The 19,322-nt window shown below is 40.4% G+C and overlaps 1 protein-coding gene across 1 annotated transcript; it reads left to right on the top strand.

Moving 5' to 3' along the window:
* Nucleotides 1-994: 994 nt before the first annotated feature.
* Nucleotides 995-7,950, top strand: LOC135149627 (uncharacterized). The gene is made up of 5 exons (XM_064085388.1): nucleotides 995-1,717; nucleotides 1,817-3,215; nucleotides 4,991-5,061; nucleotides 5,158-6,204; nucleotides 6,421-7,950. Exons 1-5 carry the CDS (start codon nucleotides 995-997, stop codon nucleotides 7,948-7,950), a joined length of 4,770 nt encoding a protein of 1,589 aa, XP_063941458.1.
* The last annotated feature ends 11,372 nt before the right edge of the window (nucleotides 7,951-19,322 follow it).

The following is a 19,322-nucleotide window of genomic DNA, read 5'->3' as shown; positions in this document are numbered from 1 at the left end:
TTTTAGTAAAATATATACATATATTTATGTTATAAAATATATAAATGAAGTCTAATAACATATACTTGCATATGTATATTAAAAAAATTATATTACAAAAAAAATTAACTGGCTGGTACGCAGAACGGGTAAAAGTTTATTATTAAAAAATTTATTCTCTATGATCTATTTCATTATTTTTCTATCATTTGTAGTTTTAATATAAACAAAACAATTAATAATATAGAACGAGTCTATAAAATATCATTTAAGTTGATATCTAACACTACGTTTTAAAGTTTTAATTATATGTCATGTTAGTTATATATCATATTTGATCGAGTCTTATTGGCTCCTCCTATATTTTCATAATGTCAATTTTGATAAGATAAAAACTAAACAAACAGGTTATTTCTATGACCACAAACAAAAAGCAGAAACCAAAACTACCTGCGTGGTTGAAGTTCGATCATGCAAATCACTGTAGGCAACAATTCATGCTTTTCTCAGTTTGTCTCCTTCTGAACATTGGAAAATATGCTCATGATTATAATCATTTGACATATTAATATTGTTGGGCTATAAGCCTCTCAGCCCAATTCACCAAGGCCCAAAGGAGGCCCAGTTTATCGTTTGAACTCCAACGTTACTACTTCAACGGTCGAGTGAGAGAATCCCGCTTCCTTTACTCGCCATCACTTCCCTCCCGCATCGGACGGGAGCGTTACAAGCGTTACAAAACTTAGGTTCATCTCCCCCCTATATAAAGGAGGTAAATCAAGGGTAAAACACATTCACATACATACTCATATTTACACACTTACGCTTGCAATTCCATAAACCCCCTCTTAGAGCCACTAACTTATTCTCACGCCGGAGGTGAATCGGGGGGACAATCCCTCGCATTCTTCTCTATTTCAGGTCACTTTCAGGCTTCGGCATCCGGCGGAACTTTGGCTCCAACATTGGCGCCGTCTGTGGGAACTGCAAGTAGAATTTCTTATAAATCAACACCATGACAAACACAACCGAACAAACCACTGGAAACACCTCCAACCCAAACCCCGGTTTTGACTTTGGCAACAGTCCCGAAGGGCTGCTGCCCACCCCCGAGGAACAACAGCAGATGTTGTTGAAATGGCGGGAAGAACAGGCTGCTAAAGCCCAATCTTCCAAGACCAAAGAGCAAGAAGCTGCCCGACTAGCCAAGAAGAGGGAAGCCGATGAACTGCGGCTGAAGGCCCTCCAGCTACAAAGGGAAGAAATTGAGCTCCAGGAGAGAGCCCTCCGAGAGGCCTTGGAGGCCGAAGGAGATCGAGCGCCAGAAGGCGAAGGAAATAAGAAGAGGAATCGGGAAGACCAAGACGGGTCTTCGGACTCCGAGTCGCACTCCCGAGGGCCTCGTCACAGGCATGTCACACCTTCGGATTCCGAAGGGGAGGAAGGCCCTCACGTTAGGGACCGACTCCGCCGAATGGAGAAGGCCATGTTTGGGGACAAGACGTTGACCCATGAGCCAGTGATAGTCGAAGAGATCGAGCAATATCGGCCGCCCCCGGGGAGACAGTTCCCGAAAATGAATGAATTTAACGGGAAGGGCGACTCGATCGATCACTGCGACAAGTACGAGTCCCTTATGACCGGAATGGGGCATTGCGACATCATGCTATGCAAGATGTTCAAGACCTACCTAAAGGGATCCGCTACGATGTGGTACCGATCCCTGCGTCCAAGATCGGTCAGTTCTTATGATCAGTTGAAACGCAAGTTCTTGAGGCACTACTCTCACTTGTGCCGAGAGTAGAAGGATACAGAGGCCCTTATTCATTGCCGACAGAGACCTAATGAGGAGCTGGGCGATTACTTGGCTAGGTTCAAGGAAGAAGCTGGGATGGTCACCAACCTGGATAAGGTGAAGGCTGCAGGATTCCTGACGGCTGGTCTGGATCCGGTGAAGGGTAAGAAGCTCCGATCATCTTTGTATGATATACCCCCCAAGTCGTTGAATGACATTTACTTGCGGGGGGAGAGCATCAGAAGGAAGATGGAGTCCATTGGGGGACATAAGAACGACCGGAAAGATGATCGGTACAGCTCCCGCTCGGACAACAAGGGAAAAAGAAATGATGGTTACCGAGGCAGAAGAGATGAAAGGGATGAGAAGCTGGACAGAGGGGCCAAACGAAGGAGAGATAGAGACAACACTGTGTTCACTCCTCTGAACCCATCTGCCTCCAAGATTCTGAATGAGATTAAGGGGAAACCAGGATTCGTTCGGCCACCTAAGATGAAGATCCCAGATTACAAGAAAAACTCTGATAAGTATTGTGACTATCATCGGGACAACGGTCATAATACCGATGAATGCTACCACTTGAAGAAGTTAATAGAAAGGATGGTCAAGGCTGGTGATTTAAACCAGTACGTTAAAGATCTGAGGGATCGGCTGGGTCCCAAAGAAGATAAAAGGAAGGCTCCCGAAGAGGGTGAGAGGTACAGAGGTGAGGTCCGAACGATATTTGGAGGAACAATTCTGGACCGAAGTAGCAAGACAGCCAAAAAGAAGTACGTCCGACAAGTCTACAACCTCTATAACATCAACTCCACCAAACAGTCGTATCCTATAATGTTCTCACAAGAAGACTATGAGGACGTTATGCTGCCGCACGAGGATCCGTTGGTCATTAATCCCGTGATCGGTCAGAACAAGATCTGGAAGGTCCTGGTCGATGGAGGAAGTTCTGTTAACGTCCTCTACTACAACACCTACCAGAAGATGAACCTGGAAGGCAAGCAGATCGATACCTGCTATGAGGCACCTCTCTATGGGTTCGGCAATCAGCCCGTCCCGATCGAAGGTACGATCCACTTGCCCTTGTTGCTCGGTAAATCCCCTTATACTGTGGAAAAACAGGTCAAGTTCTATGTAGTCCGAGTCGAGAGTCCCTTCAATGCCATCTTGGGGAGACCTGTTCTCACTGCTTTTGAAGCCATTGCCTCTATTCCCCACCTCAAGTTGAAGTTCCCGACCGAGAAGGGAATGTGGGAGATGAGAGGTGATCAGAAGGCCGCTCGGATCATTATGTTGGAGGACTTGGAGAAAGACAAGGATCTAGGCGGCGCCGAAGGAAATAAACGGCGCCGAACCGAAGATGGTCCTGGGGGCAGTGGCCATGCCTTACATATTGAGTTGGAGAAGTTCGGGAATGATCTTTCAAACCTGATAGCCGAACCAGGCACTAGGGATGGCAGTTTTACCCGACCCGATGGATACCCGACCCGTACCGACCTGATTGGGTCTACCCGAACCCGATTTTTTTGGATCTGGATCCGGATCTGGATCTTATTTTTAGACCCGAAAGAGTTTGGATCTGGATCTGGATCTCAGGTATTCCGAACCGAGACCCGACCCGAAACCCGATTAAAACCCGATCCGAACCCGAGACCCGATAAAAACCCGATACAAAATATTATATATATATATATATATATATATATATATATATGGGTCAAATTGTGTGGAGTCCATTTTATTTGGAGTCTTTAGAGTCCAACTTTATAACCATTGGATGATACGTTGATCCCGTGGCTAGAAAGAAACCAAAAAAACACAGTTGTTTTTTAACGTTAACTGTAATCTCGTCACCGTTTGATGCTTTTCTGTTAACTTTGATATCTACAAATCAAATCCCGCACTTTACTCTACTAAACCAGTGATTACACACAATTGTAGACATATCTTTGAAACGAACTTTCAATTCAAAAACCACAGAGTTAGATACGCGGACAGAATAAAAGCTATTGAAAAGAGAGTTCGAATTTTAGGTTGCAGAACACGATCGATGAATTCAGGTATTACAATTGCACGCATCTTAATTAATGGTATTCAGCACCATTTATACAGTGTTCTGCACCATATAAATGATGTTCTGCACCATTTATACAGTGTTCTGCACCATATAAATGGTGTTCTGCACTGTATAAATGGTGTTCTGCACCATTTATGATTTGTGTATACTGTTCTGCATTGAAAAAGAATTGAAGAACACTACAAATCAGACAAAAAAGAAATAACCTTGTTAATTCAAAGAGAATTACATATGATACGAAAAAATTAACGTCCCAGATGTTTCACCGTGACAAGCCGTATCAAGATCAGGATAAGGGAAGCCATAGTATGGAATCGTGATAAGAGAAAGAAAAAAAGAAGCAAGATTCTGCGATTGTATGATGGAGCAATATACGATTTAATTTTGTAACTGATTTCCTACAATTATGCACTTCACACCGTTAGTTTTAACAGATAAGAAAATAAAGTTGTCAAAATTGTGTTTGTATACTTTTATTTTAATAAAAAAACAAAAAAAAACTGACCATTAGATTGACAAATAATGGATGGTTAGGATTTTGGACTCCAAGACTCCAAAAAAAGTGTGGACTCCATAGAACTTGCTTCATATATATATATATTATGTGTTTAATGTAAAGTATATATATTAAAATATTGTGAATTATTAGGTATGAATATTAACATTTTACTTAATTTTATATGCTCAATACATAATTTATATTTATTTCATCAATATTTTTCTCAGTTATTGTGCATTAAAAAATCTAAATATAATAAAATAGAAAATATAAATGATAAGTTAAATGATTGTATACAATTAAGTTAACATGTTTTACGTGTTTATTGTATTAGACGAAACTTGTAAAACCCTTTTTTATGTTCCTAAATTTAAAAAAAAAAATCAATCATCACATTTTTTATAGCTATATAATTTTTATTTTTTATTTAATTTTATTTTTTAAATACCCGAATGAGACCCGAACCCGAACCGAAACCCGAAAAAACCCGACGGATCGGATCCGGATCTTCATTTTCCAGACCCGGACCCGAACCCGAACCGACCCGAAATATAATGGATTGGGTCTGGATCTTAAGAAACCCGACCCGACCCGTTGCCATCCCTACCAGGCACTGAGACCGAAGAGGTGGAATTATACGCAGGGTGCTCGGGAAAAATGGTTCGGATCGGTAAAGACATGGAATCAGGGCTGAAGGAGAAGGTGATTGATGTGGTCTGTCGGTACCATGATGTTTTTGCCTGGGGGCCCGAAGATATGCCGGGGTTGGATGAGTTGATCGCTCGGCACAGGCTAAATGTTCATCCATAGGCTGTGCCAGTTAAGCAGAAAAAGAGGAACTTCGCTGTGGAAAGGCAGAAGGTGATTGAGGCCGAAGTGGAAAAGTTACTGGAGGCCAAGTTTATTGAAGAAATCGAGTATCCTGAGTGGTTGGCAAATGTGGTGGTGGTCAAAAAGTCAAACAACAAATGGAGAATGTGTGTCGATTATACCGACCTCAACAAGAATTGCCCGAAGGATCACTACCCACTGCCGAACATCGATCAGCTGATAGATGCCACATCTGGCTATCAAATACTCAGCTTCCTGGACGCATTTTCAGGATATCATCAGATCGTCATGGATGCCGAGGATATTCCCAAGACAGCATTCATCACCCCGAAGGGAACCTATGCTTACATCAAGATGGCCTTCGGTCTGAAAAACACGGGGGCCACTTTTCAAAGAATGGTGAACAAAGTCTTCGCCGATCAGATAGGCCGAAACATGGAATGCTACGTCGACGATATGATAGTAAAATCCTTGTTTCGAGATCACGCCGATGACCTCAAAGAATGCTTTGAGACCCTAAGACGGAACAACATGAAGATCAACCCCGCCAAGTGCACCTTCGGGGTTTGTAGTGGCAAGTTCCTGGGGTATATGGTCAGTGCAAGAGGGATCGAAGCGAATCCTGAAAAGATAAAGGCAGTATTAGAAATGGAAGCCCCGAAGACCATTCGGGACATTCAGAAGTTAACTGGGCGACTGGCAGCCCTCCGAAGGTTCATCTCTCGGTCGGCGGAAAAGGCGCTCCCTTTCTTCGAAGTTTTGAAGGGAGCAAAGAATTTTGAGTGGGGGCCGAACTGCATAAAGGCCTTCGAGGAAATAAAGGAATATCTGGTTAAAGCCCCCCTACTGCTGAGGCCCGATCCGAAGGAGACCCTCCAGCTGTACTTGGCAGTAAGTGACCGAACCCTTGGTGCGGTCTTAGTGAAGGAACACGAGAGGAACCAACATCCGGTCTTCTATGTGTCTCATATGCTGAGGGATACGGAAACCCGATACCCGAATGCCGAGAAGTTCGCATATGGGCTGGTCATGGCCTCCCGAAAATTGCGACACTATTTCCAATGGCGAACGATAAAAGTGGTCACCGATCAACCTTTGAAGAAGATCCTCAGCCGACCAGAGGCTTCGGGCAGAGTCGTCGCCTGGTCCGTAGAATTGGGGGAATATGACTTAGAGTATGTTCCCCGAACGGCCATCAAAGCCCAAGCCTTAGTTGACTTCATGGTGGAGTGCATTTTTTAGGGGCCGAAGGATCTGGAGCCGAATGAACAGCTCATCCGGACTCCAGGAAAGTGGAAGCTGTTTGTAGATGGGTCAGTGGCCGGGTCTAAGTGTGGGGCTGGATTGATCCTTTCTAGTCCCGATGGATTTGAGATTTGTCAAGCCATCCGATTCACTTTCCCTTTGACCAACAATGAGGCCGAATACGAAGCCCTCCTGGTAGGAATGAGTTTAGCAAAAAATCTGGAAGTAAGGCATTTGAGGGCTTTTAGTGACTCCATGCTGGTCGTCAAGCACTTTTCCGGGGAATATGAACAGAAAGAGCCCCGAACGAAGGCTTACGCCGCCAAGGTACGGGAACAAACTCAGTTTTTCGAAACATTCGAATTAAGCGCCATCGGTCGGGAGGACAATGGCCGTGCCGATGCTCTCTCTCGCTTAGCCTCGGCCGAAACACAAAATTTGACGGGGTCCATCCACTTGACGGAGGTAAAAACGCCTTCGGTCGACAAGAAAGCTTGCCTGGAGATTCATCAAGGCATAAATTGGATGACCCCCATCAGAGCCTACTTAGAGAAGGGGTTCTTGCCTTTAGAGAAGAAGGAAGCTCAAAAGATAAAGTACCGAGCAGCTAGCTACACACTGATCGGGGGCCGACTCTTTAGGCGATCAGTCTCTCAGCCCCTGCTCCGTTGCTTGGATTCAGAGGAACAGCTTCTAGCCCTGGAGACAGTTCACGAAGGAATCTGTGGCGAACATCTGGCCGGCCGATCCCTAGCCCTAAAGATACTCCGACAGGGTTTCTTCTGGCCGACCCTTAGAGAAGATGCAGCCAACTATTCAAAGAAGTGCCGGCAGTGTCAAATCCACAGCAATGTTCCGAAACAACCCCCAGAAGAAATGACTTCGGTCCTCAGCCCAATACCATTCTCCATGTGGGCCATCGACATAGTGGGAATCCTACCGACCAGCACTCGGCAAGCAAAATACTGCATAGTGGCCATTGACTACATGACAAAATGGGTCGAAGCCCGACCCCTCTCAGCTATCACCGAACAGGCCGCCAACAAATTCTTCCTGGAGCAGATAATTGTGAGGTTCGGCATACCGATGGTGTGTGTATCCGATAATGGCACTCAGTTTGTTGGGAGGAAGTTCAAAGAGTTCTTGGCCAGCTTCGGCATTCAACAAAGGTTTAGCTCGGTCGGTCATCCCCAAGGAAACGGGGCGATCGAGGCAGCTAACAAGATCATCTTTCACGGAATCAAGAAGCGCCTTGGAGAAGCTAAGGGACTGTGGGCCGAAGAGCTCCCTTGGGTCCTGTGGGCATACCGAACCACTCCTCGCTCTTCGACAGGAGAAACGCCGTTTCGGTTAGCTTATGGGACCGACTCGCTTGTTCCAGTCGAGGTTGGCCTGGAATCTTACCGAACCCAGGTCTTCAATCCCGATACCAATGAATTTGGCCTCCGAGGCAACCTGGATCTCCTAGAAGAAGAAAGAGAAGCCGCCCATCAAAGGAATGTCCGATACCAACAGCAAGCATCTTAATATTATGATTCGGGTATCCGAAAACGTTCATTCAGAGTTGGGGACATGGTTCTCCGAGACTTGGCTACTTCTATGCCGACGAAGCAAGGAAAACTTATGCCGAACTGGGAAGGACCTTACACTGTTGTCGAGATCGTTCGGCCGGGAACCTACAAACTAGCAGCTTCGGATGGGAGCCCCATTAAGAATACTTGGCACGCTTCCCAACTCCGGAAATACTACCAGTAAGGCTTCCCGCCTGAACATTTCACTTTCCATTTTACAGTTCTACAGTTATGTAATTATTTGCCTTACGATAAATAAAAGTTCCTATTTCAAATTCTGGATAGTTGTAACTTGTTTAACACTCCGATCGATCCCGTAACTCGGGGCAACCTGATCAAGGTACGGGACCGAAGGAGTTGGCCATAATTAACCTAAATATTTGCACGATTGTTCTTATCTATAATGGGACCGATCGAATTCCTAACTTAAAGATAATAACAATCTACAAATATTGGGGGAATCAAGAGGCGTTGTGCTGAAGCCAATTTTGAGGCTAAAGATGTACACTTGTAAATTATGATAACATGTATCGAGACTCTTCGGTCGGAGACATACATAACATTAACTTAAAATTAAATTAACGTGTATCGAGACTCTTCGGTCGAAGACATACATAAAATTAAATTATTATCAACATGTATCGAGACCCGCTGAACGGTCTAAGACGTACATAAAACTCGTAACAAGACCAATCGATCGGCCTAAAAGTTACGACAACTAAAACATGTGTGGAGACCGTTCGGTCGAAGACATACATCATGAATGAAAATCTGTACGCAGATTCGACTAAGTATTTAAGGGCAAGCCCGAAGGCAAAATTAAATAAAAGCCCGAAGGCGAAAGATTTTTACAGGAGCCCGAAGGCAAATTGTTTCTACAAATAAAAGCCCGAAGGCCAACACATTACAAAAGAGAAACTATTCCGAGTAATCAGTCTCGGGATCGGAAGAGACAACAAGAGGCTCGTCCGGGTCTTCACGGCCGACCAGATCAGAAGCGCCTTCGTCCAAAAGCAACTTATGATCCAAGCCTTCCTTGTGAGCCCGACGAACCGCCTCGTCATATCCAATGTCGAGGAACCTATCCTCGATCTTCTCCAGGAGCTTCTTGGCCTTCTTCTCCTTCTTGCGGGCGGCTTTCAACGCCAAGTTACGGCGCTGAACTGGTCAGGGTGTCGACCTGCCCCTTCAGACGGCCTTCGGACTCCCGAAGGTCCTTCAGATCCTGATGGGCGGCATTCAGCTCCGTCTTCAGGGCCGCCAGGGTATCTTCAGCAAGATTGGCTCGTATAGTAAGGGCGTTGACCCCGGCCATCTCCTTCTGCATATCTTGGACCTTATCGGTCATCGCCGCTGCCCAAGGAGAAGCCTGCACAAAAATAAACAAGTTAAAGGATATATATTCAGGATCTATAATACGAAGAAGTGAAAAACGAAGACACTTACCAAAGAGAGAAAGCACATTAGTTGCTCGCAAGCCTGAAGAGCAGTGGCCGACTCGTAGGTCCCTCGGTCGGCCGGCAGGATTTGGGATCGGCACAGATGACCGGCAACGTCCTTGATCCGATCGGGGGCCGAGATCGCAATGGAGTCGGTCGCCAAGACAGACCACTCCGGAACGTAAGGCCTGACATCAGAAGAGTCGTCCGGCCTATTCCTCTTCCTCGAGGCCTCGGGCGCCGGAACCTCTTCGACCTCGGACGTCTTCTCGGTCACCACGTTCGGGCGACCGACTTCGGGAGTCTTCTCCCTGAGGACATCAGCCTGAACGATGGCCCCGCTCGGTGTCTCGCCGCGGGCCCGGGCTTCGGCCTCCTTCCGGGCCGTCATCGCCTTCGCGGTCTTTCTCTTCAAAGCTTCAGTCCGGGAAGACACTGCACAAAAAGACAAGTGTCAAAACAACAAGCAGATATGAACGAAACAAGTGACTATCTAAGGAAAATTGACTATCTAAAGAAAAGCATGGAAGAAACAGAAAGACTACCGTCACTACCCCAAAGAGTGAAGAGCCACTCCTTTTCTCGGCTCATCGATAGCAGGATTCGATTCGGCTCCTGGACTTGGCTTAGCTTTTCAAAATCTTCCAAGTCCTTGCCGACCAGAAGGGGAGTGGTGATGACCGAAGGATCGACCTCCCTCCATGTGGAGAACTTATGGATCGAATGACCCCCCAAATAGAACCACCTCTCATGGGTCCCCTTATTGCTGGAGTTGGTCTCGCACCAGTTCGGTCGGCCAGTTTTACGGCCGATGGTATAGAAGCCATTGCTCTTGGCATTTTTCTTGAAATCATGATGATTCCAGAAAAGAGCCGGCCGAGGGGACACGCCAGCCATCAGACACCGATGCTGGAATACGTTTATGTAAGTGAACCCATTCGGGTCCAGCTGGCCTAGGGCGATCCCCATCTGCTTCAATAACTTCTTCAGCAGGGGGAGAATCGGCACCCGAAAACCGCACTTAAAGGCATTTTCGGAGATACCTACGCACCGATGACCGTCCTCCGATTCGGGAGTGTGATAGATGCAATCGGACGGCACGGCAGCATAAATGTCCCATGACCGATGGATCTGGTATTTTATCCGAAACGTCTTTAAGTCCGCTTCGGTCAGCAGGGAAGGAAAGTTGGCCATAGGAAACTTCAGCGCATCGCTGAAGTGATCCGCAGCCGAATAGGAGGTCCCCACAATGTCGCCCGACCGATCCATTTGCCTGCAAACGAGAGAAGGCAAACATAAGCCATGTACTCGGAAAGAAAGAAAAAGAAGGAAAAGAGGCAAGCCCGAGTATAGAGGGCCGAATCGGGTCGGGCCAACAGGACTCGACTAAACCTAACCCTAGAAAGCTAACTTAGACAACCAGACAACAAACATTCAAAACTCGACGGGAATTAAAATGCAAGAAAAGTGGCGGACGGAGAGGGAAACGGCGGCAAGTCCCAAGTTAAAAACTCGAGAACCGCCGAAAAACCCCAACCGCAGTCCTAGTCTTACTCTACAACAGTACCACAAAATCGCAGTATGATGTGAACGTGCAACAAAGCCCAAAGATTTCCAAAAGATCAACAAATCGGCGAGATACCCCCGCCGGAATCTACCATACGAACAGGTTCCTAGAATCTAAAGCATGCCATGGAAACGGAGTACAAATCTAAAAAGTTACCAAGGAAGAAAGAAGAACTTACTTGTTGGAGGAAAAACGGAAGGAAACGGTAGAGAGAAGCCGGAAAAAAAATCGTCGCCGGTCACCAACTGGAACTGGGAAAGCAAGAACTGGAGAGAGCGGGGAGTCGCAAAGAAAGTGAAGAGTGTTTGGAAATATGAAAAAACTGAGTAATGATTTGTATTTATAAACAAAATTATGAAAAGGCGCGCCTCATTTATGGCACCCTTTGGAATGCACGGCCCAGATTCGACGCATATCTTGAGGTAACGTCATCCAGCCAAAAAACACTCAAGCGGCACCACGCGCTGTCTGGATCAAACGTTTGAAATCATACCGAAGCACCTTTCGATCTCCCAGCCTAACGCCTCCTCCGATCGGTCGGTCGAAGCAAACTCAGACTTCGGCCGCGTTTGCAACCCGATCGAAGCCTGGGGACATGTTGGGCTATAAGCCTCTCAGCCCAATTCACCAAGGCCCAAAGGAGGCCCAGTTTATCGTTTGAACTCCAACGTTACTACTGCAACGGTCGAGTGAGAGAATCCCGCTTCCTTTACTCGCCATCACTTCCCGACGGGAGCGTTACAAGCGTTACAAAACTCAGGTTCATCTCCCCCCTATATAAAGGAGGTAAATCAAGGGTAAAACACATTCACATACATACTCATATTTACACACTTACGCTTGCAGTTCCATAAACCCCCTCTTAGAGCCACTAACTTATTCTCACGCCGGAGGTGAATCGGGGGGACAATCTCTCGCATTCTTCTCTATTTCAGGTCACTTTCAGGCTTCGGCATCCTGCGGAACTTTGGCTCCAACAAATATAATCGTCCAACAATACTCGATCACCAATTTTTAAGAATGATGATAATATAATTGTATAATTTCATCCATGCGTAAAGATTTAAGGAGTTAACTATATAAAAAAATATTTAGTAAAGATTACACTGATGAACAAATTAAAAAGAAGACCCCTGAACACAATTGGCATATCGATGCGCAGAGCTTTGCTTGGAGAAATACTATACTAGTTGTAGGGCGCTAGCGCTTGACTAATAAAATCGCTCTAGTAATAATCCTTCTGGAGCTCTTCAAATTCGATTCTTGTACTTTTTAATTTCAGATGTATCTGATTTTAGATTGTTACGGACGGAACGAATGGGACGTGCTTTGAAAGAAGCAATCTTCATTTGTATAATTTCATCCATGCGTATGGACATTTATTATATTTTCATGTATTCATAATAAATAAAACAGAATAAACAGAATTATAATCAAAAGAACATAATCTTATGATAAACTATGAAAAGGATGATATCAAAATTGTAATAATGCAGTTTCTCTAGGTTCCCTACACTAACAAGTTGGTAAATGATTGTTATTTTTCAATAATTTTAAAATTGCTCAAGAGAAGAAAGATAAATTTTTTCAGCGAACCTAAAAATAAGTTATTCTATCATCACTTCGTACAATATTTTAATATTCTTCGATTTTGCAACCATCTTGCCTCAAACAAACAACAAATAAAGGTTCAAAATCTATTTTCGGCTTTTTCTCTAAATTAATTGAGAAATTCTTTTCTAGAATGCCCGAAATCAGTTTTACATTCTTTATGCGAAAATGTTTAATTTTCATAAGGTCTTCTTGACCGATATTGGAAAGGTCCAATAGTGTATATATATTGGACCTTTTAAGGTAATTATAGATACTGACAGGTAGTTCTGATTGGTCAATAAAAATCGATTTCAATTTTTTTTTTTTTGTTTTTTTCTTAGTTTATCCAATTTATCATGAAAAATAAAAGGGGTTAAAGGGACCATATGTTGATGGTTCGCTAAATATAAGTTTTCTTCTTCCATGCGTAAAAACCGTGTGTAAAAAAGGAATAAAGAAATCAATCAAATTCTATTTATTCTATTGTGTATGAAATTTATTGGTTCTGTTGGTGCAAGTCCAATCACTTCAATTTAAGATGAAAATAAATTCTCTACCTATAAGAAGTAGGCCATGAAGTGTGACGAGGATGCGCACACAAATAGATAAAAAGAAAATCCTGCCTGGTTAAAAATATATAACATTCATTTTTTATAAATCAAAAGAAGTTGGAAACATATCATTGTCATTTGTTTAAGCCGGAAACTAGTTAATATCAATAACAAAATAAGCTAGTAAAGAAAATAGGAAAATTTCAAATTCAGTTGCTCTAAAATCCCAAGATATCGAAGATATTAAGAAAAACACTTTTTTTTTTTGGCAAAAGAAAAACACTTAATGATATATATAAATGTAACATATTCAACAAATACAATTTCCTTTGTGTCAATTCAAAAACAATAATTAAATTAATATATTAGGCGAATATTATGATATACTTTCTAAATATACTGAAAAATATAAATAAACATCAGAATATTAGAAAAGGAGGATAAAACAAGAAAAGGAGCTCGAAATGATGATGGCCGAATATATCTGCATCGGCTAATATAAAGCGAGACCATACGTTTACGTATAGGCAAACATGTGGCCTGGGGAAAAAGGCGTAAAGATTTTATTTCCATCATCCTTTCGTGTTCATATTCGATGTAATTTTTTAGTAAATATTACTCCCTTCATTCTGAATTGTTAGGAAGTTCCATACGTGTTTCAAAAATAATATAAAAAATGTGTTAACGAAAAGAGGGAGGAAGTAATTGAGAATGTGTACATTTTACAATCCTTTTTCAGACAGATCCACATTAGCGGGCCCAACAACGACTATCAGTATCAACCCAAAAGTCTTCCCACTACACGGATAGACTAAAAGATTATTTTCTTTCAAGAGTCCAAGATATATACTCCGTCCTCCTCAATTGTTTACATTGGAGGGGAGCACGGAGACCAAGACAATATATAAAAAATGAGTAAAGTTAGATGAAAAGTGGTTAAAATGGTTAGACCTATCAATATTTAATAATAGATTTGAGATGGTGGAGGAAAGTAATGGGTGTAATAATAGTTTTTATTGTTAAATATGAGATATTAGGGTAAAATAGTGGGTGTAATGATGGGAAAAACTTACTATTTATAATAACGTAAAGAAATGAGCGGGACATCTCAAAATAGTAACGGTAAAGAAATGAGAGGAACAGAGAGAAGGAGTAAGATATATCATGCATTAATGTGTAGGTACTATATGTTGGCATATGATAAAAGAACTGGGATTGTCAGCCATTTTTCCGTTAAATAATCTAAATTTTAATTATTTTTTTTATGTAATTTTATGGAGCATAAATTTGACACATTCAACAATTTCTAGTCTCAACATTTTTATTGTTAAAAAAAAACTACGGTTATCGGTTGCTATAATAAACACATATATACTAAAACCAGTGTTCTAAAAATCGCCGAGTCAGCCGAGTACTCATTCCGAGTACTCGTTTTTAACCCCTCGTCCGATCCGAGTTCCGAGTAATCGGGTTCAAAACCGATTTATAAAAAAATCGGTCAAAACTCGGTTTGACTCCGAGTACTCGAGGTCAAATCCGAGTTTGACTTATCAATTTTTTATTGTTTTATTTGAAAATTATTTCAAAAGAGAATAAACGTAAATTTATATATGTTTTGGTCTTTCTTTATAAAATATTGACATTAATTAAAAAGTATGTGTGTTTTATCATTAAAACCCGTGAATGATTATTATGTCAAAAACTATTAAACAAGTAACTTTTATTTGAACTTCATTATTTCAAGTGTGTTATTAAAATATTGATATTATCATATAGTTTTATTATTAATCAGTATATAACCATATATGAGAAAAAAATTAATTAAAAAAAAACCCGATTAGTAATCCGATAACTCATTCCGAGTACTCTCCCGAGTTCCGAGTACTCATTTTTTCGAAACCAAACCGAGTTGGACCGAGTTCCGATTTTTACAACCTTGACTAAAACACATATTCGAAAGATTTTTTTATCCATTCGTGTTCATTATCTAGAACACAGACACTGATTGATAAGTGATCCATGGAGCCTTATACTAAAACTACAGAAATTTAAAAAGGTTAAGGTAGACTTCTAATTTATCTTTTACACTCCTACTAGGCACTAGCTAAATATCCCCCAACCTACTTTTCATATGAAATCCAGAATAATCCAGTCTACAGAAATCTTGCAATGGAATTCCACAGCACTTAACACTAGTGGGCCTGAGTTCTCAATTATTCAGTTGGTAATCTGGTGCAGGTGTTACCCGGAGCCTTCTCTCCGGTATGTTCTGTAATACGTATTTAGTGATAAGCCGAAAACTAGTTTTCGGCTTCTCACTAAATAGGTATTACAGAACATATTTAAGCCAGTACTGATTTAAGTCAAAAAATAATTTGATTTATCTTTTTCAATGGTTTAATTCTTAAAAAAAAATTGTGATAATAATTATCCATAACTTATAAGTTATCACTTATCTATAAAATTATTTTTATTTTTATTTATTATATTTTTAATATACATAAATTATTAATAAATCAAATTATTCGCACATACATTTTAAAATTCCAATTTATCATATTATTATAAATCACAACTTGTTACATCATTAAATCACGTTAAATTATAAATCATAATTTTAAATTCAGCCAAACACTTTCGTAATCACCCTCCAGCTCACACGCCACAGGTCACAAGTCACAACCCCTGCACTGAAACAGTGAAACATGCATCCCTGCAGTTGCATAGTTCCGTCTTCCTTCCGGATGTTACACAAATTTAAATACTTGTTCGGAATATTATCTTTGTGCTAAACACGTGTTATAATGATCAATCAGATACTGCCTAAGATGCTGCCTCTATGAAGTATAGTTTTATAACATTTTTTTAATTTTTTTCTTTTAAATAGAAGTTTAAATGTCATTTTTATTCAAGAAAAACAAAAATTTTGAAATATCATGAAACTACACTTTATGAAAATCTCAAAATACATGTTAAAAAGTAATGTAAAGAACCTCTATCGCACGGAGCAATTTACATGAATGGTAGTTGAGCAAATCCCAGAGGGCTAGACATGGGGAGCTTATTCTTTATTATTATTATCCAAATTAATGGAAGTGTGTTTTTCTGGAGGGCCATGAATGTGTTATAAGATAAACGTTTGAAATTTGGAAAAACAACTAGCTAGAAGTTGCGTTGCATGTATGGTTTAAATAATTATGTCTGTGGTGGAAGTCCAAACTGCTAAGCACTTGCATTGTATATAATTAGATGGATTAGTGGCCCATTAATCGGATCCTTTCTCCATTTACCAAACTAATGCAGAAAATTAAACAACCTTGCATGCGAAAGGAGGTATCCATAGTATAGAACTTGAGAATCAACTAGGGGAGGTCTTAAAGTTTATATCCTTGATACTTTAACAAAAATCAGGCTACTATATTTGAGTTAAATCGGGCGACCTAACTAACAGTCAGTCCATGAAATCATGATGAAGATTACAACTCGCCCTGGGTTATAAGTTTGTTTATTCGATCAAGAAATTATTTTTCATTCCATTCTCTTTTGTTCCATTCCAAATGAAGACAATCTCGTAACGTCGAATTCAAGTCTTCTCCTTATGAATTCTGATACTAAAGTATATGAAATGGTTTTGAAATGCTGAGAGAAGGATTTAATCTGATTATGTTTATCATTTCTACATATAGCCAAAATTAATTTGTTTGGCTGCTGCCAAAATCGAAGTTGAAAATTCCCATAGTCGATATCACATATATATATATATATATATATATATATATATATATATATATATATATATATATATATATATAGGGTCCTAGTCTGGTACAAACCATCTTAGCGTACAAACTACAAACTAAAATTAAAAAGTCTCTAAATCAAATCGAAATATAGCACATATGGTATGGAAATTGATCGTTGCGAGATGAACAAAAATACAGTGAAGTCGGATTTCAAAAAAAGTTCACCGATTAACGGGAAAATTCAAATTAAAAACGGAGGGGAATCTGCGGATCATGTGTGACAGGGTGTATATTAACTGGTGTGTGGTTGCCCCTGCGGGGCCATTGGATTAGATTCATCCAAGACTTATATTGAGTTTGTAGTTTGTACACTAACTTAGTTTGTATTTGAGCACTTCCATATATATATATATATATATAAAAGGGGGGAGCAAAGCACCTATCCTAAATGGCTAAATCGACTACTATCCTGCCCAAGCCCAAAGATACATTCAACCATTTCCAGCACTATCAAAGATCATGGACTGGCCCTCCCCCATACTTGTTGTTGCCCAAAATACTCGTCCGCTGACTGATGGTTTCTCTTTCCGTTTTAATTTTCTTATCTATGGATCAAAAATTAACATATTATTTAATTATAACAAATAAATTGTATATTATTTTTAAAATTAATTAAGAAATTTGATATATAATTTATCATATCAATATAATAAAAATACCCTTTATGGCCCACTAGGTTGTCTACCTTGATGGACGGGACTTGACATACATTTTAATTCTCTTAAAAATATAATTTCATAAATTAATTTAAAATAAAATTTCATAAATAATTTAAATAATTTATGCAATTATATTTATAATTTATAAAAAAGTTTATTTCTTTGTCCCAAAAATTACTTTTTTCTCCTTAAAAAGAGAGAGTAATTTTTGAGAAAAAATAGGGCAAGGGACTTGTATTCCTGTTGGCTGTTTGTTTCAAAAAAGTGGACTAAGAGCATCTCCAATGGCATTGGCTATAATCGTTGGCTAAATTGGATCTGTAAGACATTATGTAAAATTGGATCTGTAAGACATTATGTAAAATTTGCCGAAGCTATAAAATATTGTGTTTCAATGGTATTGGTTATACTGGTTAGTTATAATTTAAAAATAGTATGTTATTAATATTTTGATTGTTATAAATAAAATGTATCAGTTTAATATGGTAATAAATAATATGTAATCAGTGGGAATGAGGAAGATAAATTGCGGGAGATGATGTGGAATTCGCTAGCGGATCGACAAATATAGTCATCCATAGGAGGATAGCTATAATTATACATAAAGAGTTGCGAGTTTCATTTTTTGTAAACATTTTTTTTTTAACAAGGAAAGATAATTCAATAATAAAAAGGCATACGGCATCTACATACATGATCGAAATTGAACAAACGCATAATAATATCGTTGTTGAATCCTTCCATCTTGGATAGGCAACCAAACGATTTTTTGAAGAGATATATACATATTATAATCCTCCAACTGTTGTTTTGAGCAATCGACCACAGATGTATCACCATAATAACCTTCATCACCGAATCAACACCATGAAAATCAACACCATCAAAATCCTGCAGATCTGGATACCCGGACATGACGAACAGTAAATAAAATCAAAATCAAACTCTCGCACAAGGAGAGACCAAACAAAACCCAAATAAATTGGGAACTTATTGAACAACAGCAAAAGATGACCAAAGACTGTTAAAAAGAAGAAAAGATTGGGGCTTTCCACCGGTAAAAACCGATGGAAGCCCCTCAGATTATAGAGACGGCTACTTCAAGAATAGAGAGAAAACATTTTTTGTAAACATTACTATAAAATTTAATTTTGAAAAGCCTAAGGATTTGTGAGGGTTGAAGATGCTCTCAATTTGAAACACAGTTTAGAAACTCCAAATCATATAGCCGTTGCAGAAACAAAACGGCAGCTCTAGTGGCCCATGTGCTATGTAGTATTGGTAAGTGGTAACGGATTACTACTACGCAATTCTTGTAGTCCATGGCCAATAAATTTACTTTCTACATGCACACTTGAAATCACAGCTTAATTTAAAAACGAAAGTGTACATACACGTGCATGTGGCACGCACTTGCTCATTTATCAACATTACATTTGACCATAGAAATCCAATCCGCCCCACTGCTGCGTCTCAGTGCTGCATCATTTTATCATGTCTGCCTCTTCTCTCTGCACCACCACTACACAAACCAATGTCACTCCCTGTCTCTTACTCCCTCCGTCCCGGTCAATAGTATACATTGGGGGACGGGGGCGCGGCACGGACTTTAATGCTTCAATATAGTATAGTTCTGTAAATTATTTTTAAGATTTTCTTTTTTTGTATAAAAGTATAACATTTATATTTTTATACAAAAAAAGAAAATCTTAAAAA

Source organism: Daucus carota, chromosome 9, assembly GCF_001625215.2.
Source record: "Daucus carota subsp. sativus chromosome 9, DH1 v3.0, whole genome shotgun sequence".
Classification (NCBI taxonomy): Eukaryota; Viridiplantae; Streptophyta; class Magnoliopsida; order Apiales; family Apiaceae; genus Daucus; species Daucus carota.
The sequence above is the reverse complement of the archived record's forward strand: the minus strand, read 5'-3'. Positions and strand labels throughout refer to the sequence as shown.